The 20,354-nt window shown below is 48.7% G+C and overlaps 8 protein-coding genes across 8 annotated transcripts; 6 read left to right on the top strand and 2 right to left on the bottom strand.

The window, feature by feature from the left end:
* The first annotated feature begins 3,075 nt into the window (after positions 1 to 3,075).
* Positions 3,076 to 3,849, top strand: EV420DRAFT_524137 (PIN domain-like protein). The gene is made up of 2 exons (XM_060482475.1): positions 3,076 to 3,198; positions 3,253 to 3,849. The coding sequence occupies exons 1-2, from the start codon at positions 3,177 to 3,179 to the stop codon at positions 3,759 to 3,761; spliced, it is 531 nt and encodes a 176-aa protein (XP_060329706.1). The 5' UTR covers positions 3,076 to 3,176; the 3' UTR covers positions 3,762 to 3,849.
* Positions 3,850 to 4,550: 701 nt separating this feature from the next.
* Positions 4,551 to 5,921, top strand: EV420DRAFT_1271719 (temperature dependent protein affecting M2 dsRNA replication-domain-containing protein; the record flags this gene model as incomplete). Its single annotated transcript, XM_060467659.1, has 6 exons — positions 4,551 to 4,697; positions 4,785 to 4,939; positions 5,002 to 5,189; positions 5,248 to 5,312; positions 5,375 to 5,761; positions 5,817 to 5,921. Coding segments are annotated over 6 exons (1,047 nt in total), but the record flags the coding sequence as incomplete, so codon positions are not given.
* A 90-nt stretch (positions 5,922 to 6,011) lies between these two features.
* EV420DRAFT_524489 (uncharacterized protein) lies at positions 6,012 to 7,518 on the top strand. Its single transcript, XM_060482476.1, has 3 exons — positions 6,012 to 6,847; positions 6,905 to 6,969; positions 7,029 to 7,518. The coding sequence occupies exons 1-3, from the start codon at positions 6,430 to 6,432 to the stop codon at positions 7,203 to 7,205; spliced, it is 660 nt and encodes a 219-aa protein (XP_060329704.1). The 5' UTR covers positions 6,012 to 6,429; the 3' UTR covers positions 7,206 to 7,518.
* Positions 7,519 to 10,299: 2,781 nt separating this feature from the next.
* On the bottom strand, positions 10,300 to 12,049 carry EV420DRAFT_1271647 (uncharacterized protein; the record flags this gene model as incomplete). The annotated part of the gene is made up of 6 exons (XM_060467649.1): positions 10,300 to 10,377; positions 10,444 to 11,092; positions 11,149 to 11,383; positions 11,444 to 11,547; positions 11,598 to 11,667; positions 11,716 to 12,049. The coding sequence occupies 6 exons, from the start codon at positions 12,047 to 12,049 to the stop codon at positions 10,300 to 10,302; spliced, it is 1,470 nt and encodes a 489-aa protein (XP_060329703.1).
* A 1,858-nt stretch (positions 12,050 to 13,907) lies between these two features.
* Positions 13,908 to 14,206, top strand: EV420DRAFT_1550617 (uncharacterized protein; the record flags this gene model as incomplete). Its single annotated transcript, XM_060473451.1, is given in 2 exon segments — positions 13,908 to 13,991; positions 14,002 to 14,206. Coding segments are annotated over 2 exon segments (227 nt in total), but the record flags the coding sequence as incomplete, so codon positions are not given.
* A 200-nt stretch (positions 14,207 to 14,406) lies between these two features.
* On the top strand, positions 14,407 to 16,126 carry EV420DRAFT_524004 (Dbl domain-containing protein). Its single transcript, XM_060482473.1, has 4 exons — positions 14,407 to 14,541; positions 14,601 to 14,980; positions 15,030 to 15,561; positions 15,617 to 16,126. Exons 1-4 carry the CDS (start codon positions 14,532 to 14,534, stop codon positions 15,760 to 15,762), a joined length of 1,068 nt encoding a protein of 355 aa, XP_060329701.1. The 5' UTR covers positions 14,407 to 14,531; the 3' UTR covers positions 15,763 to 16,126.
* On the top strand, positions 16,127 to 17,730 carry EV420DRAFT_524005 (uncharacterized protein). The gene is made up of 2 exons (XM_060482474.1): positions 16,127 to 16,579; positions 16,627 to 17,730. Exons 1-2 carry the CDS (start codon positions 16,490 to 16,492, stop codon positions 17,470 to 17,472), a joined length of 936 nt encoding a protein of 311 aa, XP_060329700.1. The 5' UTR covers positions 16,127 to 16,489; the 3' UTR covers positions 17,473 to 17,730.
* Positions 17,731 to 17,875: 145 nt separating this feature from the next.
* EV420DRAFT_1644139 (uncharacterized protein) lies at positions 17,876 to 18,829 on the bottom strand (the record flags this gene model as incomplete). Its single annotated transcript, XM_060477603.1, has 7 exons — positions 17,876 to 17,980; positions 18,038 to 18,078; positions 18,137 to 18,213; positions 18,275 to 18,283; positions 18,343 to 18,402; positions 18,460 to 18,617; positions 18,674 to 18,829. 7 exons carry the CDS (start codon positions 18,827 to 18,829, stop codon positions 17,876 to 17,878), a joined length of 606 nt encoding a protein of 201 aa, XP_060329699.1.
* Positions 18,830 to 20,354: the final 1,525 nt, after the last annotated feature.

Below are 20,354 nucleotides of genomic sequence, written 5' to 3'. Positions count from 1 at the left end.
ATGCATAAGCACTGCGAATTATACCTTCCTGACGTATAACTGGGCTATATTCCTCCGAATTATCCATCAAAGGCTCTGATATCACCACCCGGGCCTTTGGTTTGTGATCCTCATGAATCCGCTAATCTGGTCTGTCAAATCCCAAATCAGCAGTATTTTCTTCATCACTGCAGGCTCCATTGCATGACTTGATGACACCAAAACATTGTGTACTGCTTCGGGAATCAATTTTAAACCATTTATTCTATCATTACTGTTGCTCTTGGTGTTGAGTCGCTGTTGAAAGAAAACCGGTACCTATGAATTACTATATTGGGCAGCCGAAAAAAAGTTCGATCCATTCTCATTATTTTGTAGAAACCCGGTAAAGAAATGAGATCTCGGCGTTGCAAAGGCTAAGTATTACTGGGTGTGGCACCGTTCTTGACTCTAACAAGCATCCGGACTCGGCTTCAAAAGTTATCGCTCACATCTATAGTGGCATTCATGATTCCTATACAATATCGCATCACTGGACGATGGTCAGATGCATCCGGACGTCCGCGGAAGCAGTTCATTGGATACGTTTATCCTATCTCCACATCTCTGTGTCCACGACCTACCGGATCCAACAAAAGCTCAAGCTCGGACGGAATTTAGAATTCCAATCTGCGTGGGGGGGCTTCTAGCGGAGGCACCGGTCCAGACTTGCGTGGGAGCGGGCTTTGTCATATGTCCTTTGGAAAAGATTTTCCTCCGGCTTTCATGGACGTTCCGACATCACGTTCCATGTTAGATGACCGGCGCATTGTTTAAGGCTCCCTGACGTCGCAGCCAGCCTAGTTGCGTATGAATACATGTGTTGTACCTCATGTCGGCTTTATGTGTGTCAAGTGGTCATTGGTTATCATCTTTCCTGGATGGAGGTGATAGTCTCAGGTGCCCCATCACTTTCCGGCTCAGCTTCATCGATAGAACTCTCTTCATGATATGTGGAGAGAGATATGACTCGATTGTTCCTTCTCGCAAATTACTTTGGGTCGATTACTCTGCATTAGAGCGGAAGGAATGTCCTGTCTTCTGCAAACTTTGCATATTCAAAGCATCCCAGCGTTCTGGGGCACCTCCCACGATAACTCGGACCCGGGGCCCCCCGCTCGACTCGCATTGCATCCTGATACCTGGTATCTGGTTGTGAGGAGGCCATCGTGAGAAATCGTCACGCAACTCGAAACGTACGTATGAGCCAACTAAACTGATGTCCTAACATCATTTTTTGTCAATCATCAAAGACAGGGACAGGGAGTCGAGGGATTCAGGTGGTATCTAGGCATCCTGTGGGACAGCGGCGAGCCGCTGGGCTTCAACGATGGTACTTGATTTTTCCCTCTGTATCTCCTTTGGGAGATGATGCGGGTTATCGTGGTCGTACGCGTTGTAAACATCGTAAAACGATGATTAGACCCGAACTCCCCTTGAGACTGTTGCCTGACTTTGGCGATGAGCGCCCGTTCAAGGCACGTCAACAATGTACAGAAAGCTATGAGCGTGCTGGTCCCAATTGACTCTCGACAGTACCCTCGATCAACCAGTAGTGGTAGTTTGGTAATCGATCACCTTCTAAAGTGTGATGATGTCGCCATTTCAGAACCATGCGTCATTTCATTTCAGCACCTCCGCATGAGTATAATTCTAAGTACGTTTTCATCAGGCCGCCGATGGTCCATTAGGGTATCGCAACCGACACCTTACCCATGCTAACAAGTTCAAGAATGCATACGGTCTAGGCGTGCCTTTACCCATAACCTGCTGCGCAGAAAATCATGAGGTACAAGGGGGGCTACAGGTAGCGACCTGGGTTCATCCCCAAAATCTTCGATTCCTTTCGACAATCTCGAGTATCTCTTGGTATCGGATCAGTGATAACCGTTGGTCTTGCCTTCATGTGATCCTGAGGCGACCCGCCTAAAGGATCGACCGCGCGTGAACTGTGGAGGATCAATGTGGGATGACTAGACATTGCGGGGAAGGAGTGTCACGTCGGGATCTGTGGACGAGGGATAGTCGGAGATTCCGGGATGTAGGCAAGGGGTTGAGCGGAAATTGGCACATAGGCTGTCATGGTAGGCTAAGCTGTTAATGGGAACTCGAGGACTGAAAGGGAGGCTTGGCGAGATTGAGCCGGATATACGCAAACGCCACATAGGTCACTATCACATAAGTATGGCAGGTCTGGGGCATCCACCTAATCTTCACCTGTGTAAATATTGCGTCCGATCTTGTGAGAGCCAGCGAAGCAGATTAGCAGTGATAAGTCAGCATAGAAATAGACATCCAAGATAATCGTAAGGAGATCCGAGTGGAAGGGGCAAGGGTAACATGCGCACGTATGGCTGGGAGTCTGGTCGTAATAGTTAGGTTCGATGGCACGGCTCGTATGCTGCTGCCATGGAGAGTGAACAACGGTGAATAGGGCACCATGCCCGCACTGAGGACCTGCGACCATCGCTTGGACGAGTTTTCATCTAACTCTCATCGATGATCATCGGCGGATACAAGGAACGTATGCTATGAATACATCTATGAGCAAAGAAGTGTGGCTTCAGGGAAGAGCTGTCTTACATTGAGATCCCTCATCTGCTGAGAACATGGTAGACATTCAGTAGTCCGGGTTTCACACATTATCGAGTCCATGAACGTTCATCATAGCATCACCTATAACCATGAGGTCTGACGTCCGTGACGGCGTGTTGGAGACTTGGGGTAATAATCAGTCTCCCGCCAAGACGTGAGAGTTCGGACCATAAATCAATGCAATATGGAGGCCTCAATCTTTTGATGGAACATAATTCAACGCATTAAAGGAGGTATGATGGGTTCCAAGAGAGCGTGACAGTAAGAAGATGTTCCATAATACTAACCGATCATCAGTAAATCTGTAGAAAAATTGAGCGACTGTTGTAAACCAAAAAAAAAAAGTTGAAAATACCGCCATTGGCGCACTAAGTCACTTGAGGAGGCTGTGAGTAAACGAACATGAACCCTAACCCTAGTTGGGAGCAGTCTTACATAAGCAATCTGGAAGCTCTGGTCGAAATATTGTTTCCGTTGTTGTCCCCGTCGTTGTCGACGTTGTCAACGAGCTTCACGCCTTTTTCGTCTGTACTGACGAGACCAAATCAAAAGATTTGTCCTCGATGCCTATCAAGCACTTTGACGGTGAGTCTCCCTGTGAAATTGAGCGTCGTGTGAACTGATAATTTTCTCCTGAAGCATACCTACCCGAGCGAAAACAATTGACAATACTCCCGCTTTCTGCCCTTTCTGATTCGTGTTTAGGCATTGATGCGTCTTACTATCTTCAGCAGCTCACCGACAACCCACCGTCGAGGGAGCCTCTTCTCGCAGCGACGGGCGGTTTGCCCTTAGCGCTCACACTGCGTATCGAGTCCGACCTCCGTGTCCTCGAAAAATTGCACATCAAGCCCGTTTTCGTGTTTCCAGGGCTTCTTCCCAACAGGAAATGGAAGCCTCAGCAACTTTTAGAGAACACCGAAGCCTGCAAGGACCGACGCGATGCATGGGAAAAATATGAAGCAGGTCTTGAAGACCAAGCGACCAAGCTGTTCGCTGGTCGGAGTAGTTTTCAACAGTGGGATCTCTGGAGAATGGTGCTGAGAATCTTCAGGCATCGGAATGTCGAGTTCATCATTGCACCATATCTAGCATGGCCGCAGGTATGTGAATTTCTAATTCCTGTTGTTACGTCCAGCAATTATTAACCGCATTAACGATACCTTCCAGTTAATTTATCTTCAGCGCCATCCAAAATCCTACATTCACGCGATATATGGTCCCACCGACACGCTTCTGTATCCAGGGGTTGACAAGGTTATCACATCCCTGGATTTGCTCTCGAACACGCCAACGTTCACGTTTGTTTCCAAACGTGCAATTATGGCGGATCTCGGTGTGAACGAAGACCAATTTCTGGATATTGGCATTCTCGTCGGTTTTGACCATTCCGCGCCGTTCCCCCCTACCATTCATGAGCAAGGACTAAAAGCAACCGTCGATATGATCAAATATTACAAGACTGGACATAGTGCCGTACTCGCCTTCGTGGAGCATCCTGTTGTTAAGCCTATCCAATATCCCGAACATTATGCCCGCACACGTTCCATGATCAAATTTTCGTTGATTCTGTCTTCTGAAGGAACTGTCCAACCACTTCCCCTCGCTATCACCGCCCCTCCCAACCATGGTCATCCCAATCAACCTCACCACCCCACGGCTGCTGATATCCCACAGGATCTTCATGATATATTCACAAATCGGCTCCCAGACGAAATCTATTTTTACCTCTCCCGTGGACTCCTTGGGCCACAGGCGCTCGTTTGGCTTACAAGTGGACAAATCATTGAGAAACCGCCGTTAGATAACGGTGAAACGACGGAGTACAAACGATTCGTGAAGGAGGTTATCACCGACGGGCAGACCGGTCCCCGTGCTACCGCCTTGGCACTCATCAGTAGTGTCGCCCACCCCTTCTGGTCCAGCCGAAGAGTAACGGTTACTTCTGGTTCGAACAGCCTGGACCTAACCATACCCAAAAAGCCGTGCAGCACAATTCTCCACAGACGATCCAACTGGCGGACCGCGTCTCCGGTTGGAACGTCCCATATGCCATCGTGGAAGAAGAACTGAGACGACAGAATGTAAGGTTTTCATTTTTGATTCTAGGGAAAGTACGACCATTCTTGGCTAAAGCGCGGTTGTTTCTGTTTTCTTCCTCGTGTCTTTAGTCCTCCACGATCGATTTTGCCCTGTGTCTGGGTGCGACGGCTTCGGAACGTCTCGCCCTGCGTACCAAAGCCAAGACGAACCCTTCTGCTGGTCCCCTTGAGAAAAAGGATGAAGTTGTCGCCAACGTAATCTGGCGATTCCTGGAGTTGCGAGGGTAAGAATAGGTTTATCTGACGTATTCATTTCTCACTGATTCAATTTGTCAAACACATGCAGGTTCTTAATGAACACACATACCCATTCCCCATTGGCCCGTGCAATGTACACCGCCATCAAACAAGCCAAGGTAAATGACAAATTTCAAGACCCGCTCTACTTGTTTTTGGAGCTAGTACGCGCGGGTGTAATGCACGGTCACCTATGGTCCAGCCGAGCATTCAGCGGCGGACCAAGTTTCGGCACAGGTTCGTTGATTCTTATCAAGACTATGTTCTTATTTTTTCTGAGCGTGGGCGCCACCAGATGACGAGAAGACGTGTATGTTGCTGGTGATGCGGGTCCTGAGCATTGTTCCCTTGAACTTTAAGGTGAAGCGTCAGCGTGACTTTCCGCTGTTTGATACATGTCTCAACGCGCCGATTTCATCTAGTCCCAGCCCTGGTCTGCCCCTCTATCACGAGAGCTGCTTGTATTCAATTCGTTTGTACGGTCTCTCACACGAGCCCTACGGACCCTCCTTGAGGTGGCATCGCTGAATATGCTTCTCCGTGCGGATGCTCGACGCGCCCGGGATGATCTGTTGGATATAACGCTATCTCTGCCGTTCCAGACGGAGGTGAACACCGGATTTGGAGTTCTTGCCAAGGTATATCTCGACGCACTCACACACATTAACAATGGCACCAGGGTTCGTGACCCCCAGGCTGAGGGCGTCAAGGAGGCAAAGATGCTAGCACTTGAAATCTGCGAGGAAACGTTCCCTGGCGTCAAATCTCCCAAGTCGGAAGTTGAGCGCGGATTCCGGTTCTGGGATGTGGTAGGTCATTTCTGGATCGTGATAGAGAGCGATCGCTGATTATTCCATGGGACAGGCGCTGACAGCGATGCGACAATTGCATTCAGAAGGCGCAGTTCTACGGGAGCTGATTGACCAATTTGAGGCAGCCGAGGCATGGCTAGCACCGATGCGACCATGAACAATTTCTCACGGAGGGGCTGAGATAGCCATGGAGACCATCGCGAGGTGAAATGGAACCGGGGTCGTCGATGTTATATGATGGAGTACATTGCTTTCGAAACATTGTTTTCCTTTCTCTCCCGATAATTTGCAACGATGCAGTGGTCAATGTCAATGATTGGTACATCCGGCGACTGAGAAGAAGCCGCGCAACGATAAATGTAGCGAGTCTAAATTGGGATGAGAAAATCGATGTGAGGCATTTGATGGTGGGAAAGGCTGGGAGTCTGGTGGAAAAGGAATCCGAATCATCCGATAAGCGGAGTTTTAAAATCACGTGTATTCCAAACGCGGAACGATGGATCGGGACAGAGATCTTCTTTTGATCCAGCAAGGAATTGTATGCGTGATCGAATCCGCAAATCTGTTTCTGCCCAAATCTGTCGAGTACAAAATGGCCCATCCGCCAAGTCGCGTGGCGCACGCTGTCCCCCTTCAATTTAAACCACGCCCATATCCTTAACACCATGTTCGATTTTGCCCGCACCATGCTTGCCTCCTCCCCCAACGAGCTCGCCGTCCTTGACGACGTCAACAGCAAATCCCGCCTATATTGTCGACAACAGCCTTACAGCGTCCAGATCATACAGCTCGTCGAGGGGCCTCCACCGCCCCGACAGGCCGTCACTGATGATAGCTATACCTCTTCATCATCATCCTATGCATCCACCTCCGACTCCGAGGGCTCCTCGCTCTGCGACGACGGCGATGAAGAGTCAATAGGATCATCTTACTGTTCATCGGATGACTATCAGGAGGGCGCATCCAGCCGCGAACTGAGCGAGCCTGGACACGAACGGAACGGGGGCCCAGGTGCTATGCGGATGAAGCGAATCCTTGCCTGGAGAGCAAACTTTTCGACGAATTATCGCACGGCGATGGCTGGTATGCTTTCAATATCTTTACGTCCGCCGGCTTCATACTGAAAGACTTCCTTTGTAGATTCTTCTCTTTCTTCACCGCTCAAGCGGAAATCTGATTCCGCTTTGTATAACAATGAGCATACAGTGAGTGTTTGCGTAATTCCTTTGATCCCTTACCTCAGTGCTCATTTTTGTTTAATTAGTTGCCGCATACATCTAAGCGGTCTCGTTCTTCATCTCGCAGTGAGATGAGTACCAGCGCCATCTCGTGCGCCGCATGCGATTCTTTTTTCGACACTCAACAGAGTCTACGGCGGCACGGGCAAGCCAAGGGAGCTAGCGAAGCATGCTCGGTCGCCGTCCAATACGCATTTGAATAAATCTCTCACCACCCATCGCATTCACAACCAGCATCATTATCATCTGCAACCTGTACAACCATCCACCTTGTTTTCTTGATTTCAGCCTCCGACGGCTGCCGTTTCCGATCCTTCGCATATTTTCGACCGACCGCAATTTTACCAATTTACCATTTTCCCCGATAACTTTTTGTCTCACACACTACCCTTACCTCGCCGCATCATGCACCCACGATCGTAAATATTCTTATCTTCGACGACCCCGTCGCCGCGCATCACCGTAATGATTCTCCTTGTATTATAATCGAACCGTCACACGTGTATTCCCACCATCAATCGCGCTCCTAGTCCTACCTCTTATACCTACTACCTTGCTTATAGTATAGCTAATGACTGCTGTTTATAATTCACATATACACCACACAAGCTTCCTCCGATTAACTTGTCCATGGTATGGTTCTTTTGACTGACGTCCGCCACGTTCAAGGGCATCTTCCTTCCTGCCAGCATAATTGGTGTCATCTGGACGGACGAAGCGCGGTACTACCAGTTCTGGATCCGTAAAAGAAGAGCGGTAGGGGCGCTGAGACGAAACAATTAGCACGCGGCGCAAAAGCACTTTTCAAGTTCCGTTGACAACCCAATTTCACGATATGCAACTGACCCAAGTAAGGATCCGATGGGAAAATACGATAGTCGAGGTAAATGTCGTGAGAATTACTCCACTCGAGGTATGGGAATTTCCTTCCATTTGACGCCACGCTTTTAGCGGAACGGTTGTTCCTTCGCGTGGAGTTTCCTGTTCATTTCCGTGATGCAACGACACCATCGCTGATTCCATAGATACGCGACCGACCGAACCCGCCTGGCCCTGTACGGCGGTGTCTGTGGGACATGTTACAGACTTTGATTTTCTGATATTGGTTGTGGGAGTCTCTCCCACAGCGACACCTGTGGGTGAAACCTCCATATTGACGGGGGAAATGAAATGTTGATCAGCGGTAATAGTCATACATAGTATCGCAACTGAGTACGGGGTCAACATATCACCAAAGTGTCACTAGAATTGTAAGGAGCATCCAATTATAATTGAAAGCAGGAGTTTGAAAGGCCGACGTAAGGCGACCATGGGAACAACACGAAAACAGGTTTGTAGGGATCCCTTTCATGAGATATGTCATCGAATGATGTATGGGGTTTTATGAAAGTCTTGTCGGTGGGAAGCAGCGGGCAACGGTCACTAAAAAAAACCCAAAGGGTGGCACGGCCCGAGTCGATCATGATCACAAAAATAGTCCTCGAAGGAAGTTACGGGTATCGGAGGTAGACCATGAGAGCGTGAAATCCTTGGACAAACTGCGGTGGAATAGCTTTTACAGCAATGTCCGGTCTTGAGGTAAAATGTTCCAATACCGTCGATATCGCGGACACAAACTCCCGGAGGAGACGCTGATTCTCCGACCATGGGGGCAATGTCTTCAGTCGTACCCACGACTATCAAGGAGGCGGTGAATGGAGGGATGGCTGTTGCGAAGACCTGATGGCATGGGACCAATTCCATTCGTCCCCCAATGAACAAACCCCCCCACATTGAAGTGTCGAGGCTTGAGTGCACGGGAGAAGCAAGCCTCAGAGGTCATTCGGGCAATATGCCGAACATGCACTCGCTCAGCATTGCGAATTCACCCACGACTTTACGCGTTCTAGTGCCCTCCCCAACAGAATGATCACAAGAAGGGAACCTGTAAATAACAAATTGTCCTCAAGTTATTCCCAAACGTTGAGTAACCACCTTGTAGCTGGGAAAAGCAGTACTAGAGGGGATTCTCACCGCAAACTTCGAATCAGCTCGTGTCTCCATTTATCGTTGCTGTCATATCCACCTTGTTCGTATCCATCGGTCCGTTATTCATATGGAGTAAGCCGCGTGTACATGAGCTGTAACGCGCGGCTGACAAAAGAGACTATCTCACGAATACCCCAAGCGCCCTTGGAGATCGCAGTAACTTAACATATGTTTCTCTAACGGGTTTAGCGCAGGGTAACGGGTCACAACCGCTTCCCTGGTGGTATTCCGCTAGACGCGGTTTGTTTGCGTGGGTAATAACATGTATCAGCGGATGTGGGTCTCCGAACGGAAGGAACAGTCAATCGATCAGAGTGGACAAAAAGTCAAATCCTGGGTTTCCCCGTGGCACCGAGATTTCCAGTCGTAGAAGAACGACAAGGATTTTGAATACAACTTGGGAGAAGAGAAAGAGTGGGTAGATTGCCGGGGCGAACCGGAGGAGGAGTATCTCGGATTATGTTCGGTAATATATCTGTCGAAGAAGGAAATTTCTTGGTACCGGAAGCAATCAAATAAGCTTTCATTTAATCCGTTACAACTGAGTCTAAAACCTATCCCGAACGCTGCGAGCCGCCGTGGTGAAGGCGCCGCCGACCCGCTGCGCGCCGCAACAATTCTCTGCCGCTGTTATTTATTTTTTAACCAACACATATTTATTTGATCATCACTGCGCAGCTGGGGTTTACCATTCCGAATACTACATCGAGAACCTTCAAACCCGATTCCCCTGCAATTCATTGTTGGTGGATCAGAGTTCACGTATTTATTGGGTGACTTGATCACATTTGGTTCGGAACTCGGTATTCAGCCTCCCGAGGTTAATGCATACTCGTGTTTCCCTTAGTATCCCATCGTCCCAGCTTTCGTCGCCCTGCAGGGGCACGCACTCGGTTCAAAATACCTTTTGTAATTATACTAAGTATATAGTCCCCTCGTGCCTCCTTCCATGAGGAAGAGGGCATAGTGCAAAACCTTTTTTTTCGAGTGTTATCTCCGCTACCAGCCGTTCACGCTGCATGACGCCAAGGGCCTCGCTGGCTCTGATACCATCAAGAGATTCATGACCATACATGCTCCCAGACAAGAACTCGGTACGTGTATTACAAGCTATGCGTACTGCTTGATGCTCATTTTACAATATTTGCGGGGTATCTTCATCGTTATTCGTCAACGTTGTAAATAATTTAAAAAAAGGCGATACACAGAAGCCGCAAACCCCACAAGTGACAAGAAACGAAGGAATCCAACTTTGACCAGTGTGCCAAATCACCAGAAGCGTGTATTTTGAGGATCTACGTTGTTTGCCATACGAAGTGTCACCACGTTGGATGTTAGACTCGAGAACTGATGGACAAGTCAGCGCCACACGCACGCACAGTCAAGTAACAAAAAAAAAAAGACGAAACGTACCCCATTACCTACGAAGACTTCCGCCCGCTGTCCAATATACATGTCAAGCGATTGAGCAACGTACTTCTGCTCCCGGGTATACGTCAGATCTCTGCTCGTCGTGATGCCATCCCATTCGCCTATCTGTCTCAAGGCCGCCTTGAGCTCTTTCAGCCAGCCGCGTTCCCCATTCGACATGATATATACCCGATTGAGATGTCTCCCCTGTCGCTCATGTTTGACTTTCTCGACGATCTGCTCAATGGTGGGAAAACAGTGTCCAAGGTATATAGATATTTTCTCCTCTTCTGGTGCGTCGTATGGTGGTTCGAATTTGTCTGGAAGCTCGGGGAAGGAGTTTAGTCCGTTGTAGTGTGTGTTCCAGCCGGCAAGGTTGGTACAGTGTTCCTTAAAGTCACCGCGGCGGATATGAAGGGCGATGAGACCCGGTAAAGGTGGGTAAGGGGGCGTCTGTTCGGTAGCGGGAGGCATTGGAGACACAAGGGATGGAAAGTTAAACCCAAGCCAGGAAGTTGAAGTCTGGCCTTCAAAGAACTCGCGATTCGTGTCATATGCGGATAAGATGAGTGGAGACCACCCAAAGTCCGTAATGATCGGGGTGTCTTTTATGTATGGGAATATAGAGAGTAGAAGCGTGTCTGAGAATAGCCTGCATAGACGAGGTCAGAACCGAAAAAGTATTAAAGATACAACGAGGATGCATACCAGACGTCGAAAACGTGCGGTGTGTCTCTCTCAAACTCGATGCATCGATCTGGTATGGCGTTAATCTCCTTTACCCATGTCTCTAGGATCTCTGACGCTTCTACGTTCCCTAACCTGTCCTTGACGGCGTTTGTCGTTAGCACGAGAGGTTCGGGACATTGCTCTCGAAAGAATTCTAGTGATACTGCGCGCGGCACATCACTTTCGGAGCCAAATGGAGCGCCTATTATAGGGCCTTTGGGGTGGACCGGTAAGCGGGTGGGGTGGAAATCACAAAAGGCAGGTGTTTACTTACCTGATATTATAGCCGACAGTGGTATCCGGGATGGAATGATATTCCCATTGAAGTCTGCGTAGTCCGAAGGCTCTCGCGACCAGGTATAGTTATCGAACACAAAGCTGTATAAAATCTCAGAAGACGGCAGAAGTTTGATATCGCCGTCACGCACGCTCTTTTCGTCGAATATGCGAGAAGCGCGTTCATTAGCAGCTCCTGCATTATATTTCCCCATCCTGAAGCTGTCGGGAGTTAGAAATGGTGCTATGAAAGACAATTTAGATATGCACCATGCGCGTGGTTCCCAAAAAACAGATATTTGGCATGTTTCCCCTCCGGCGGCGGTAATGATGCGTCGTGCTGCGGTAACCGTCGTTCGTATTCGTGATACTGTTCGTATAGAGGCGGTAGGTCCGACTCAAAAGGCAGTGGTAAGGGAAAGTATGAGTTCGATTTCTCTGGTCTCTCTACCCGAAAAATGAAGAGAAGTATGGACACAGAAACGACCCCTGCTATGAGCACGCGTGCATATCGCTTCGTTAGAAGGTTGTGGGAGCGACTTCGCCAGGAATCCGTTGTAGAGGGTGCTTTCGTCGGTAAAATGGAGGAATCAGAGGTCCACATAAGCTGTTGGTGGCGAAGGAGGTGGTGCAACAGTAGAGTAAGCCAGAATGATTTTGGTGATGGGTGCTTCATGGGACCTTTCGGCAATTCCCAGGTTCTTCCCTGGCAAAATTCCTTTTTGGGACAAGAATCGTCATCAATTTCAAACGAGATGACGGTTTATCCGCATTTTTATGACGGCAAAAATGAGCTGATGGAAAAAATTGTTGGGAAAGCAGTTTCGAGCAAAGTACTTTTTTCTTGATTTAATTCCTACAGGTTTGGGTTTAGTCATATCTTTTGCACAGTTCGTATTGGGCCCCTTAAACGAACCCCTTTTGTCCGAATGGACATTTATAGATCAGGCTCTCCTCATTGAATAAAGAACTTACGCTGTTTTTGATACGGCGGGATTTTTGGAACTAGGTATGGGTACTTCAAACACTCTAAAAACAGATTTTTTCCTCACACCCTCTTTCAGATTGCATGAGATCGACGCAAACAGCCTAGACTTATCATTCATACCAGGGATTTGTATTGCCGGGCTCGTTTTCTTCTGTGGGGAGCATATAAATATATAAATATGTAAGTGTATATGTAGCTAAAGGCTACGACGCCTCTGGATAGAATGTTCTAGTCCAACAGGGTGTATCCAAAAACGCAGGACTTGTCTTAAATCGTACCCAGAGACTGTGGGAAAACGCTCAACAGCTTTCTTTATGGGAACAAATCAGTGCTTGTAAAATTATACTGTATGGCTGGCAGTTTGAGGGCCCTCGGCCGGCAGATTGATTCTCGAACCATTGCTGCACGAATCTCCAAACAACTCAATGTCGTGAAGATATAATATGCGTCTCTGAGATTCCGGAAATTAAATCAGTGCCGTGGCAGAAGGGATGCCGGTTTGAGTACCAGAGAAATACGGATACGGAAACATCACTAGGAACAAATGGTTCGGGAAATATCTACCGCCACCGCACGCGTGCAACTACAAGGGTCTACCAAAGGCACAGACGAGGCGAACTGGATCTTTAATATTTGTTTACTGATAACACGCCAATATATAATAAACTGTTCGGAATCTACATATCCACTACAAGTGGCGAAATCTTCTTCCCGTAGCCGTTTTCATTGGATGAACGAACTTATCGACCAACTTCTCAAGGCTCACTGTCTTTATTGGAGCGTCGGATGGGCCGCGGACTACGCGGCCACATCGTTGGTGACCAGCCTGTGTATACGGCACTGTTGACACCTATGACGCGTTTCGATCAATATGCGCAGATCCCCCGCCCTCCTCCCGCCAGTATAAAAGGCAAACCTACATCATTCCTTTCCTTCCTTCCCCCACCTTGTATTCTCTCCTTTCCAACATACACAGCGACTCTCCTGCTATATATTTCAGCCTAGCGAACTGACCTCTCCTACCGACGACTACTACTGCACCCTCGCTTGCCAAATTGCAAAGTCAAGACGTTATCTTCTCCTCATCCCCATGCTGTAGGTAATTATGTTCCACCGAGACAAAAGATTTGCATCCGAAACGGGTTCACAGGTACCTTGGCGGGAATGAATGGGGAATTATAGGAAATGCAAGAGATTGACAGAACGCGTCAGGTCCCGGATCGGCATAGTGATGAAAATCGGCATCGAGGATATGACCGGCATCGCCGAGCCAGGTGGTGCTCGGCTGTTTACTTCTACCATCTCCACAGTCCAGCCATCCACCACCAAGTAGCGAAATCGCCTCATCTTTTTCTTTCTTTTTTTTCTTTAGCGCAAAAAAGTACATCACCTTTGATGGACAGTCTGACAGTCCAATGCGTCCATTATTGCCCTGCTGCCTCCGAACTTTATTTCTCCTCTTGTTCAATTTTTTACTATGCCTGGACATGCCAAATCAAACTCGAAAAAGTGTCAGATTGCTCACAAATGCCATGACCAGCTAATGGAAAAGGCAGTCATTGCAAATGATTGCATACAAGAATGAGCTTGTCAAACTACCTGGTGCTCCTCGGAAAGGTGCAAGAAAAATCTGCAAAGATTTTGAGGCTGTATATCAGAGAGAGACTGGAAAGGAGATCTCACTTTTCTATAGCACTCGAGCGATTCCGAGTAGCTGACTAATGAGGTTTGGGTATATGGGCCGGACTGTTTCAATGACTCAAAATAGCCTAGAATACCCACGCCACGATAATGCTGTGAAAACGGACTTGTACTCGCACCTTTGAGCATCTTTTTTTTACTGTATCTTATTGTTGTATAGTATTACACATTCTTACATTCAAACCGTCAACGACGGCAATCGAGCACTTTGGCGCAGAATTCCAAATTGGGAGGCAGTATTTGCTTTTGACCATCATTCGATCAAGTTGCTGGACGGGGATGTTTTCAGGGGCAAGCAACTGACGTCGACGACTCGGACGGAGTAATAACAAAGCTTCACCAATACCACCACTTTCCTTTCCTTTCCCGCTCTAGTCAAGACATCGCTCCTCCTTCAATGCAGTCCGGTAAGTCACGCTCCCTAGCAAGACATTGGCGGTGCTCCTGATTCTTTCCGTATAAGCAGATCAGCCGTCGAGTGTAGCCTTTCCCTTGTCCGAATCGCCAGTCAAGGCCCAGCCACAGCCGCGCCCTACCCATCTACCATTTCGACGGATATCGCTACCAACTGCACCAACATTGGGTCATAGAGAATCCGTAGTCAGCGTAGCGTCGTTCGACTCGCTACCGGAAGACGGGTCATTGCCGATACCTGCTATGATGCGTAACGTCAACGCTGGAAAGAGGCCCAATGGACGGCCAATATCTACCGACGGTATCCGGAAGGGAAACAGGAGGAGCCTGCGTCCCGTTGACGACGTCTTGGAGTCGAAACGGCGAAAGGTCATCCAGGAGTTTTATGAGACAGAGCGCACCTACGTCGACGGTCTCGAGCTAATTTATTCCGTGCGTGCCAAATAATTTCTTGTTCGTTCTATTCCTGACGGATCTGCAGCATTTCCTGACTCCCATCATTGCATCTCTCGAGACTTCTCAGCCACTGCTCGACCGGTCCGGACTGACTTCTGTGTTCTCAAATTTTATCGACATTTGGAACTTTCATCGGTCGTTCTTCTCTGCTCTAACGTCCCATCTTTTCCCGAGCTCGGGTTCCGCTTCCACCTCCTCCCTCCCCCTCTCCGCTAACCAGCCGCTTTCCCCGATCCTGCTCTCTCACTTTCCTTATTTGTCTCTATACACACCATTCGTGACCGCGTTTCCGACCACAATTGCCTCCATAACCAATCTCATCTCCCCGCCTTCGGCAAATAGCTCTAATCCTCAGTATAGTGCCTCTTTTGCGGCATTTCTAGCCAAGCAAGAGTCAGATCCTCGCTGTGGTAGACTAAAGCTACGAGATTGGCTCTTGACTATAGTTCAACGCTGCCCGCGATATCTTCTTCTGTTAAAGGATTTGATTGAACGTACAGCACCAGATGATCCCGAGCATGCGCAATTGACGGCAGTTCATACGCTTGTTTCCAAAAGTATGTCATTTTGCATTGTTTCTGACCCCCTTTTACTGACATTCAATTGACCCAGTTACCCAGTCGCTTAACTCCTCACTCCACACTCATGCGCAAACCCTCTCCCTTCTCGCCTTGCAAAAGACTACACCAAATCTTCCGTTTCAGCTCATAAGTCCCGGCCGCACACTCCTGAAACGCTGGCAGTCTCCTCCAAATTGAACGGAGCGAGCCGCCGCGCGAACGTGAATTCCTCCTGTTCTCTGATTGTCTCATATGGCTTGCGAGCGAGGACTCGGAACGTGGATGGATGAAGACTGACTGGGCCATTCCCGGTTGGGCGCCTCAGGAGCCCATTTCTCCGTTGCGACCGCTCATGATACGAACAAGGAGCAAGAGCGAGGCGGAGCTGCCTAGTCTGCTTCGATCCCGTATAAGCGGGTTCCCGATGAAGAGCCGGAGCACTGATTCCGCCACCGACGAGAAAATCACAGTTGCCTGGTGGCGGCGTCCGGCGGCAAGCGAGTAGCGGGGATGAGAGGTGGGTGTACAAGGCTCGAGCGGGGTTGGTAGACCTCGAGGTGGTGGTTACGTCCCCCCGCGAGGCTGGAGAAGAGAGGAGGTTCGAGGTTCTGAGCCCTGAGGGAAGTTTTGTGCTGTATGCAGGACTACGGAGGAGGAGCGAAACTGAGTGGTGTTCGACGATAAGACAGGCCAAGGCGCAGCTTCTGATGTCGTTGAATATCACGAATCCGAATTCGACAGCTTACGTCTTCGTCGTCGACGAACCACATACGGCTGTCGTTACAGGCACTACCATTTCGCGCCTTCGGACCATCATTCGAAGTCTCCAGGTAAAGGAAAGAAGAAGAATGTGAAGGCACGAAGGGGGTGGGTGGAGCATTGGGTTCCGGCTATTTGGATTCCGGACGAGAAAGCAGAGGGCTGTATGAGATGCGGCAGGTCGTTTGGATGGAGGCGGCGAAGACATCATTGCAGGATATGCGGGCGATGCGTTTGTGCTACATGTTCAGATAGAGTAAGTTTTCCTCAAAGCGCACTTTCCGTTTGCTCATATCTTAACAGACATTCTTCATCACGGATCCTAATTCCAAAGAAGACACGAGCAAGCCTGCTCGAGCTTGCAATGCATGTTATGAAACCGTCTTTCCGCTTCTCGATCCGCCGGAAGGAGAAGAAGAAGAACGCAACCATGTACCGCCCGAAGCTAGCAACAATACGATAACCTCACTTACCAACTTCCCGTCTTGGCTGTCGATGCCGTCATTACCTTTATGCTCGACGCCTGAGGCACTGATGGCCATTAATAGGGACACGTCCAAACGAAGCTATACGACCACGACTGTTGACGACGATGAGCTCTCCCGGGACTGCGTCCGCGTCAAGTCGCCCCCTTCACGGCCGCGGAGTTACCACCAAATTTTGGAGGACTTCCAGGGCCACGACCATTCGCGGTTCGACCTGACGTCTCCCGTGGAGGAGGAAGGCACGACGGAGGAGGATTCCCTTGATACGGAGTCGTTTGCATCGAGCAAGAGGCATACGGTGAATTTGACAGAGGAGCCTGTGCCTAGGAGGGAGGATACAGCGAGGAGGAATAAAAGGTTTTCCTTGCCTGCTGTTGCGTTGCAGACGACGAGTGTTACGACGAGGACGATGGTTGGGGGCGGGGTGGTTGAGGGGAGTAAGTTGGCCCATGTACAGAAGTCGACGAGGACGCAGAGGTTTTCGTTGGTGCTTGGTGGGAAGGGGAGTCATATGTTGCATGGACATGGGAGTCGGCTTTCGAATGGTCAGCGTAGTGAGTTTGTGGGCAAGTCGAGGGTACAGGTGCAGGGTGATGAGGGGCTGGGAAAGGGTGTAGCTGCTGGGAAGTTAAGCGAACTCTTGGGGAAGAAGGTCTATGCGTAGATCATGAAGTGATGCCGATAACGGACTTCATTGGGACTGCAAATGGTTTTTTTTGGATACCTTTCACTACCTGTTCACGAATTATTGATTTTTAAGACGTAGAGTTGACGGATTCATGTGATGACAGCAGTATCAATTGTGTATACCAGTAATAATCTTATTTTTTTGACGTTTGAAGGCCATCCGGATGCACATGTCATGGACAACATTAAAATGATTGCTTTTGAAGCAAAAAGACATATGGAGATATATGTAAAAAAGAATGCGGGCAACCCATTAAGAAGGAAAAGGGTTAAATGAGAGGATCATACAGTATATGCTAAAACTAACCAAAAACCATAGTACAATACGAACAAGGAAATCAAACGAGCGTGTAGAAAACTGATGCAGTGAAATGAATCATTCAAGACCTTAGCTTATCCCATCCTTCAAGGATGGCTGTGGTGGCGACAATCCATGACTCCATCCACAGGCCACGTTCCGCAATGTAGATAGGGTATGTTTCGTCCTGGAAAATGGAACCATCAGAAGGACAACCCGCTGTTTTTCCATTTACGCCACTTACGTTGTATTCGCCGTCCCGTTGGACGAACCGTGCTGTTGTGGCTATAGGATGCTTCGAGTCCTTGCAGTACAGCACGCGGAAGGACGAGTCTGGGAAGACCGGATTTGATCCCTCCAAGACTACTTTCCATTTGTACTCCAACCCAGTCAGGGCCTATGAAGATACGGCTCGGTGTTCTAAGTAGGTTGAATGAATGTTCGGTTAGGTGATCCGAAGTATGAGCGCCATGGGACTTACGCCGATGCACTGAGGGCCTGGAAGTCAGCATATCATGATACGATGGAAAACAATAAGGGATAACGTACAATGACCCGCCCTTTTTGAGCATCTCCTTGAACATGCCAGACTTGGTACCAATGGACATTCTGGTTTTTGTGGATTAGGGCGGATGATAAGTGATAGTGCAAGAGGATGAAGCGTACCTGCTCTTATCCACATTCCGACCGGATTCCCAGAGGACGCGAGCGACTTCCTCTGCGCCCTTGGTGACGGAACCGTTCCTAACGAGGAGTGCACTCCCACGTTCTGTGACGGTGTATAGGATAGCACGGTCTACTGAGTCCTTGTTGATGAATTGGACCTACGCAAAGCTTTTGCTCAGCGACGAAAGGCAGAGAAAAAGCCAATATGACTCACTGTTCGACCTTCAGGACCAGGAAGAGCGCGCGTCCTCCACAAGCGCTTCACGTAGTGATCTGGCATGATATTCGAGTCGGATTCCAAGTCGTATTCTTGGCCGTTGCCAAATTCTCTAGAGCGGATGACGAAGCTGCCGGGAGGAGTGAAAACCATGGTGGTAAGGTATTGATGTTGGTGGAAGGTGGTGGTAGGAGGTGGAATGGAGAAGAAGAAGAATAATATGCACCAGGGTCAGTCATCACGTAACATATTGCAAATTTTTTGAGTGGACAGGAGGCAGGAGGCGGATGATGGCCGGATGCGGTACAGGAGGCGGCGGACATTTGCCCTGTGCGGCCTGATGCCCACGTTACATATCATTGTTCGTTGAATACCAAGTACGGCTTCCCGGTGCTTGAACGCTCTGGTAAGTAAGTTTTATAAAGGCTCCGCTTTGTTCTCACAGCAGTAGTTGGATATCTCACGCACCTCCAGACAATAATTGGAACCCTAAAATTTAAGTCGGGTAGAAAAATGAAGACGAGTCCACGGAAACGGCACTCAACGTTCCACGGTTATTATCTTAATGAAGACCATATGCAGCAAAACCATGACTCACGAATACCGTCGCAGATTGAAAAATGTGGAGTTCGTGTATCTTCCTGTGCTTCGCCGCCGACCCGAGGCCAATCCGAGAATGCGGCGAAGTTGACGAATGTTACATTCGCTTTGACACACGTAGGCGGCCTAGGACACACAAGTCAACCAACAGACAGTAACTGCCAGTCGCGGCAGCTTACCGCGTCAAATTCCGGTCCGAAGAATACTGTTTCTGCCAACACGTGCAGATAATGGTGAGGATCCCGCCCTCTTGGTTGCCAAAAGAACGCACGATCCACACAAAAACCGACGTCGGTCAAGGAATATTGATCACCCTGAAGAGAGAACAGGGTCGTTTTAGACACGAGTTTAGCGCAGCCTGACAGAAGTGCCGAAATCTGAACGGCATGTCAGGTTTGAGGCCTCGGTGACAAGGCGCATGGTCCCGCTTCCGCGCTGGCATGGCAACTTTATAGAGTACTGAAGACCGCGGTGAGAAATGGAAATGTACGAAATGTTCTTTCTTCAGGGTTTGCGACTGTCGGGTGTCGTCTCCCGTCTAGATTGGCATGAGACCGTCGATGACAGTACGCAGACATTTTCTTTCAAGTTGAACGTCGGGAACAGAGGGCTTCTTGCGCCACGAATTGAACACCGAAAGGGAAAATGAGTAAAATGGCAGGAAAATCTATTTTTTCGTTTGTTGACAGATAAATCCTGCAATGAATACGGTTAACCAGACCTATTACGAAGTAAATCAGCTGAGGGTTCACAGAAAGAAAATTGAGTAACAAGCTTGAGGTTGAATTCTCAGTCCATACGGATTATGCCGGGACTACATTTCAATTGACTCGTCACGACTCACTTGTATCAAATAGAGTCTTGAGGGAAGTCATAGGAAGCCATTCATCGATAACCATTAACAAATCAGCATCCACTGATGTTCGTGCCAGAACTAACGATTGGCAACTCTTTGCAATTTGTCTGTAAATTCCAAATTGGTAGCTTTAGCATCCGCCAGACAATACCTTAGTCTTGTCGATAGTTATAACACTTGATAATACGTGTCCTGTGGACGGTGATTGCTGAATTTGGTTGA

Source organism: Desarmillaria tabescens (assembly GCF_030435595.1).
Source record: "Desarmillaria tabescens strain CCBAS 213 chromosome Unknown EV420scaffold_22, whole genome shotgun sequence".
NCBI classification, from domain to species: Eukaryota; Fungi; Basidiomycota; class Agaricomycetes; order Agaricales; family Physalacriaceae; genus Desarmillaria; species Desarmillaria tabescens.
The sequence above is the reverse complement of the archived record's forward strand: the minus strand, read 5'-3'. Positions and strand labels throughout refer to the sequence as shown.

Coding starts and splice junctions, on each gene's coding strand:
- EV420DRAFT_524137 (XM_060482475.1), top strand. CDS start 3,177: ATGCCTATCAAGCACTTTGACG. Junction 3,199..3,252: donor GCCTATCAAGCACTTTGACG/GTGAGTCTCCCT, acceptor TTTCTCCTGAAG/CATACCTACCCGAGCGAAAA.
- EV420DRAFT_524489 (XM_060482476.1), top strand. CDS start 6,430: ATGTTCGATTTTGCCCGCACCATGCTTGCCTCCTCCCCCAACGAGCTC. Junction 6,848..6,904: donor TTATCGCACGGCGATGGCTG/GTATGCTTTCAA, acceptor CTTCCTTTGTAG/ATTCTTCTCTTTCTTCACCG. Junction 6,970..7,028: donor TGTATAACAATGAGCATACA/GTGAGTGTTTGC, acceptor TTGTTTAATTAG/TTGCCGCATACATCTAAGCG.
- EV420DRAFT_524004 (XM_060482473.1), top strand. Junction 14,981..15,029: donor GTCTCGAGCTAATTTATTCC/GTGCGTGCCAAA, acceptor ACGGATCTGCAG/CATTTCCTGACTCCCATCAT. Junction 15,562..15,616: donor TCATACGCTTGTTTCCAAAA/GTATGTCATTTT, acceptor CAATTGACCCAG/TTACCCAGTCGCTTAACTCC.
- EV420DRAFT_524005 (XM_060482474.1), top strand. CDS start 16,490: ATGAGATGCGGCAGGTCGTTTGGATGGAGGCGGCGAAGACATCATTGC. Junction 16,580..16,626: donor GTGCTACATGTTCAGATAGA/GTAAGTTTTCCT, acceptor ATATCTTAACAG/ACATTCTTCATCACGGATCC.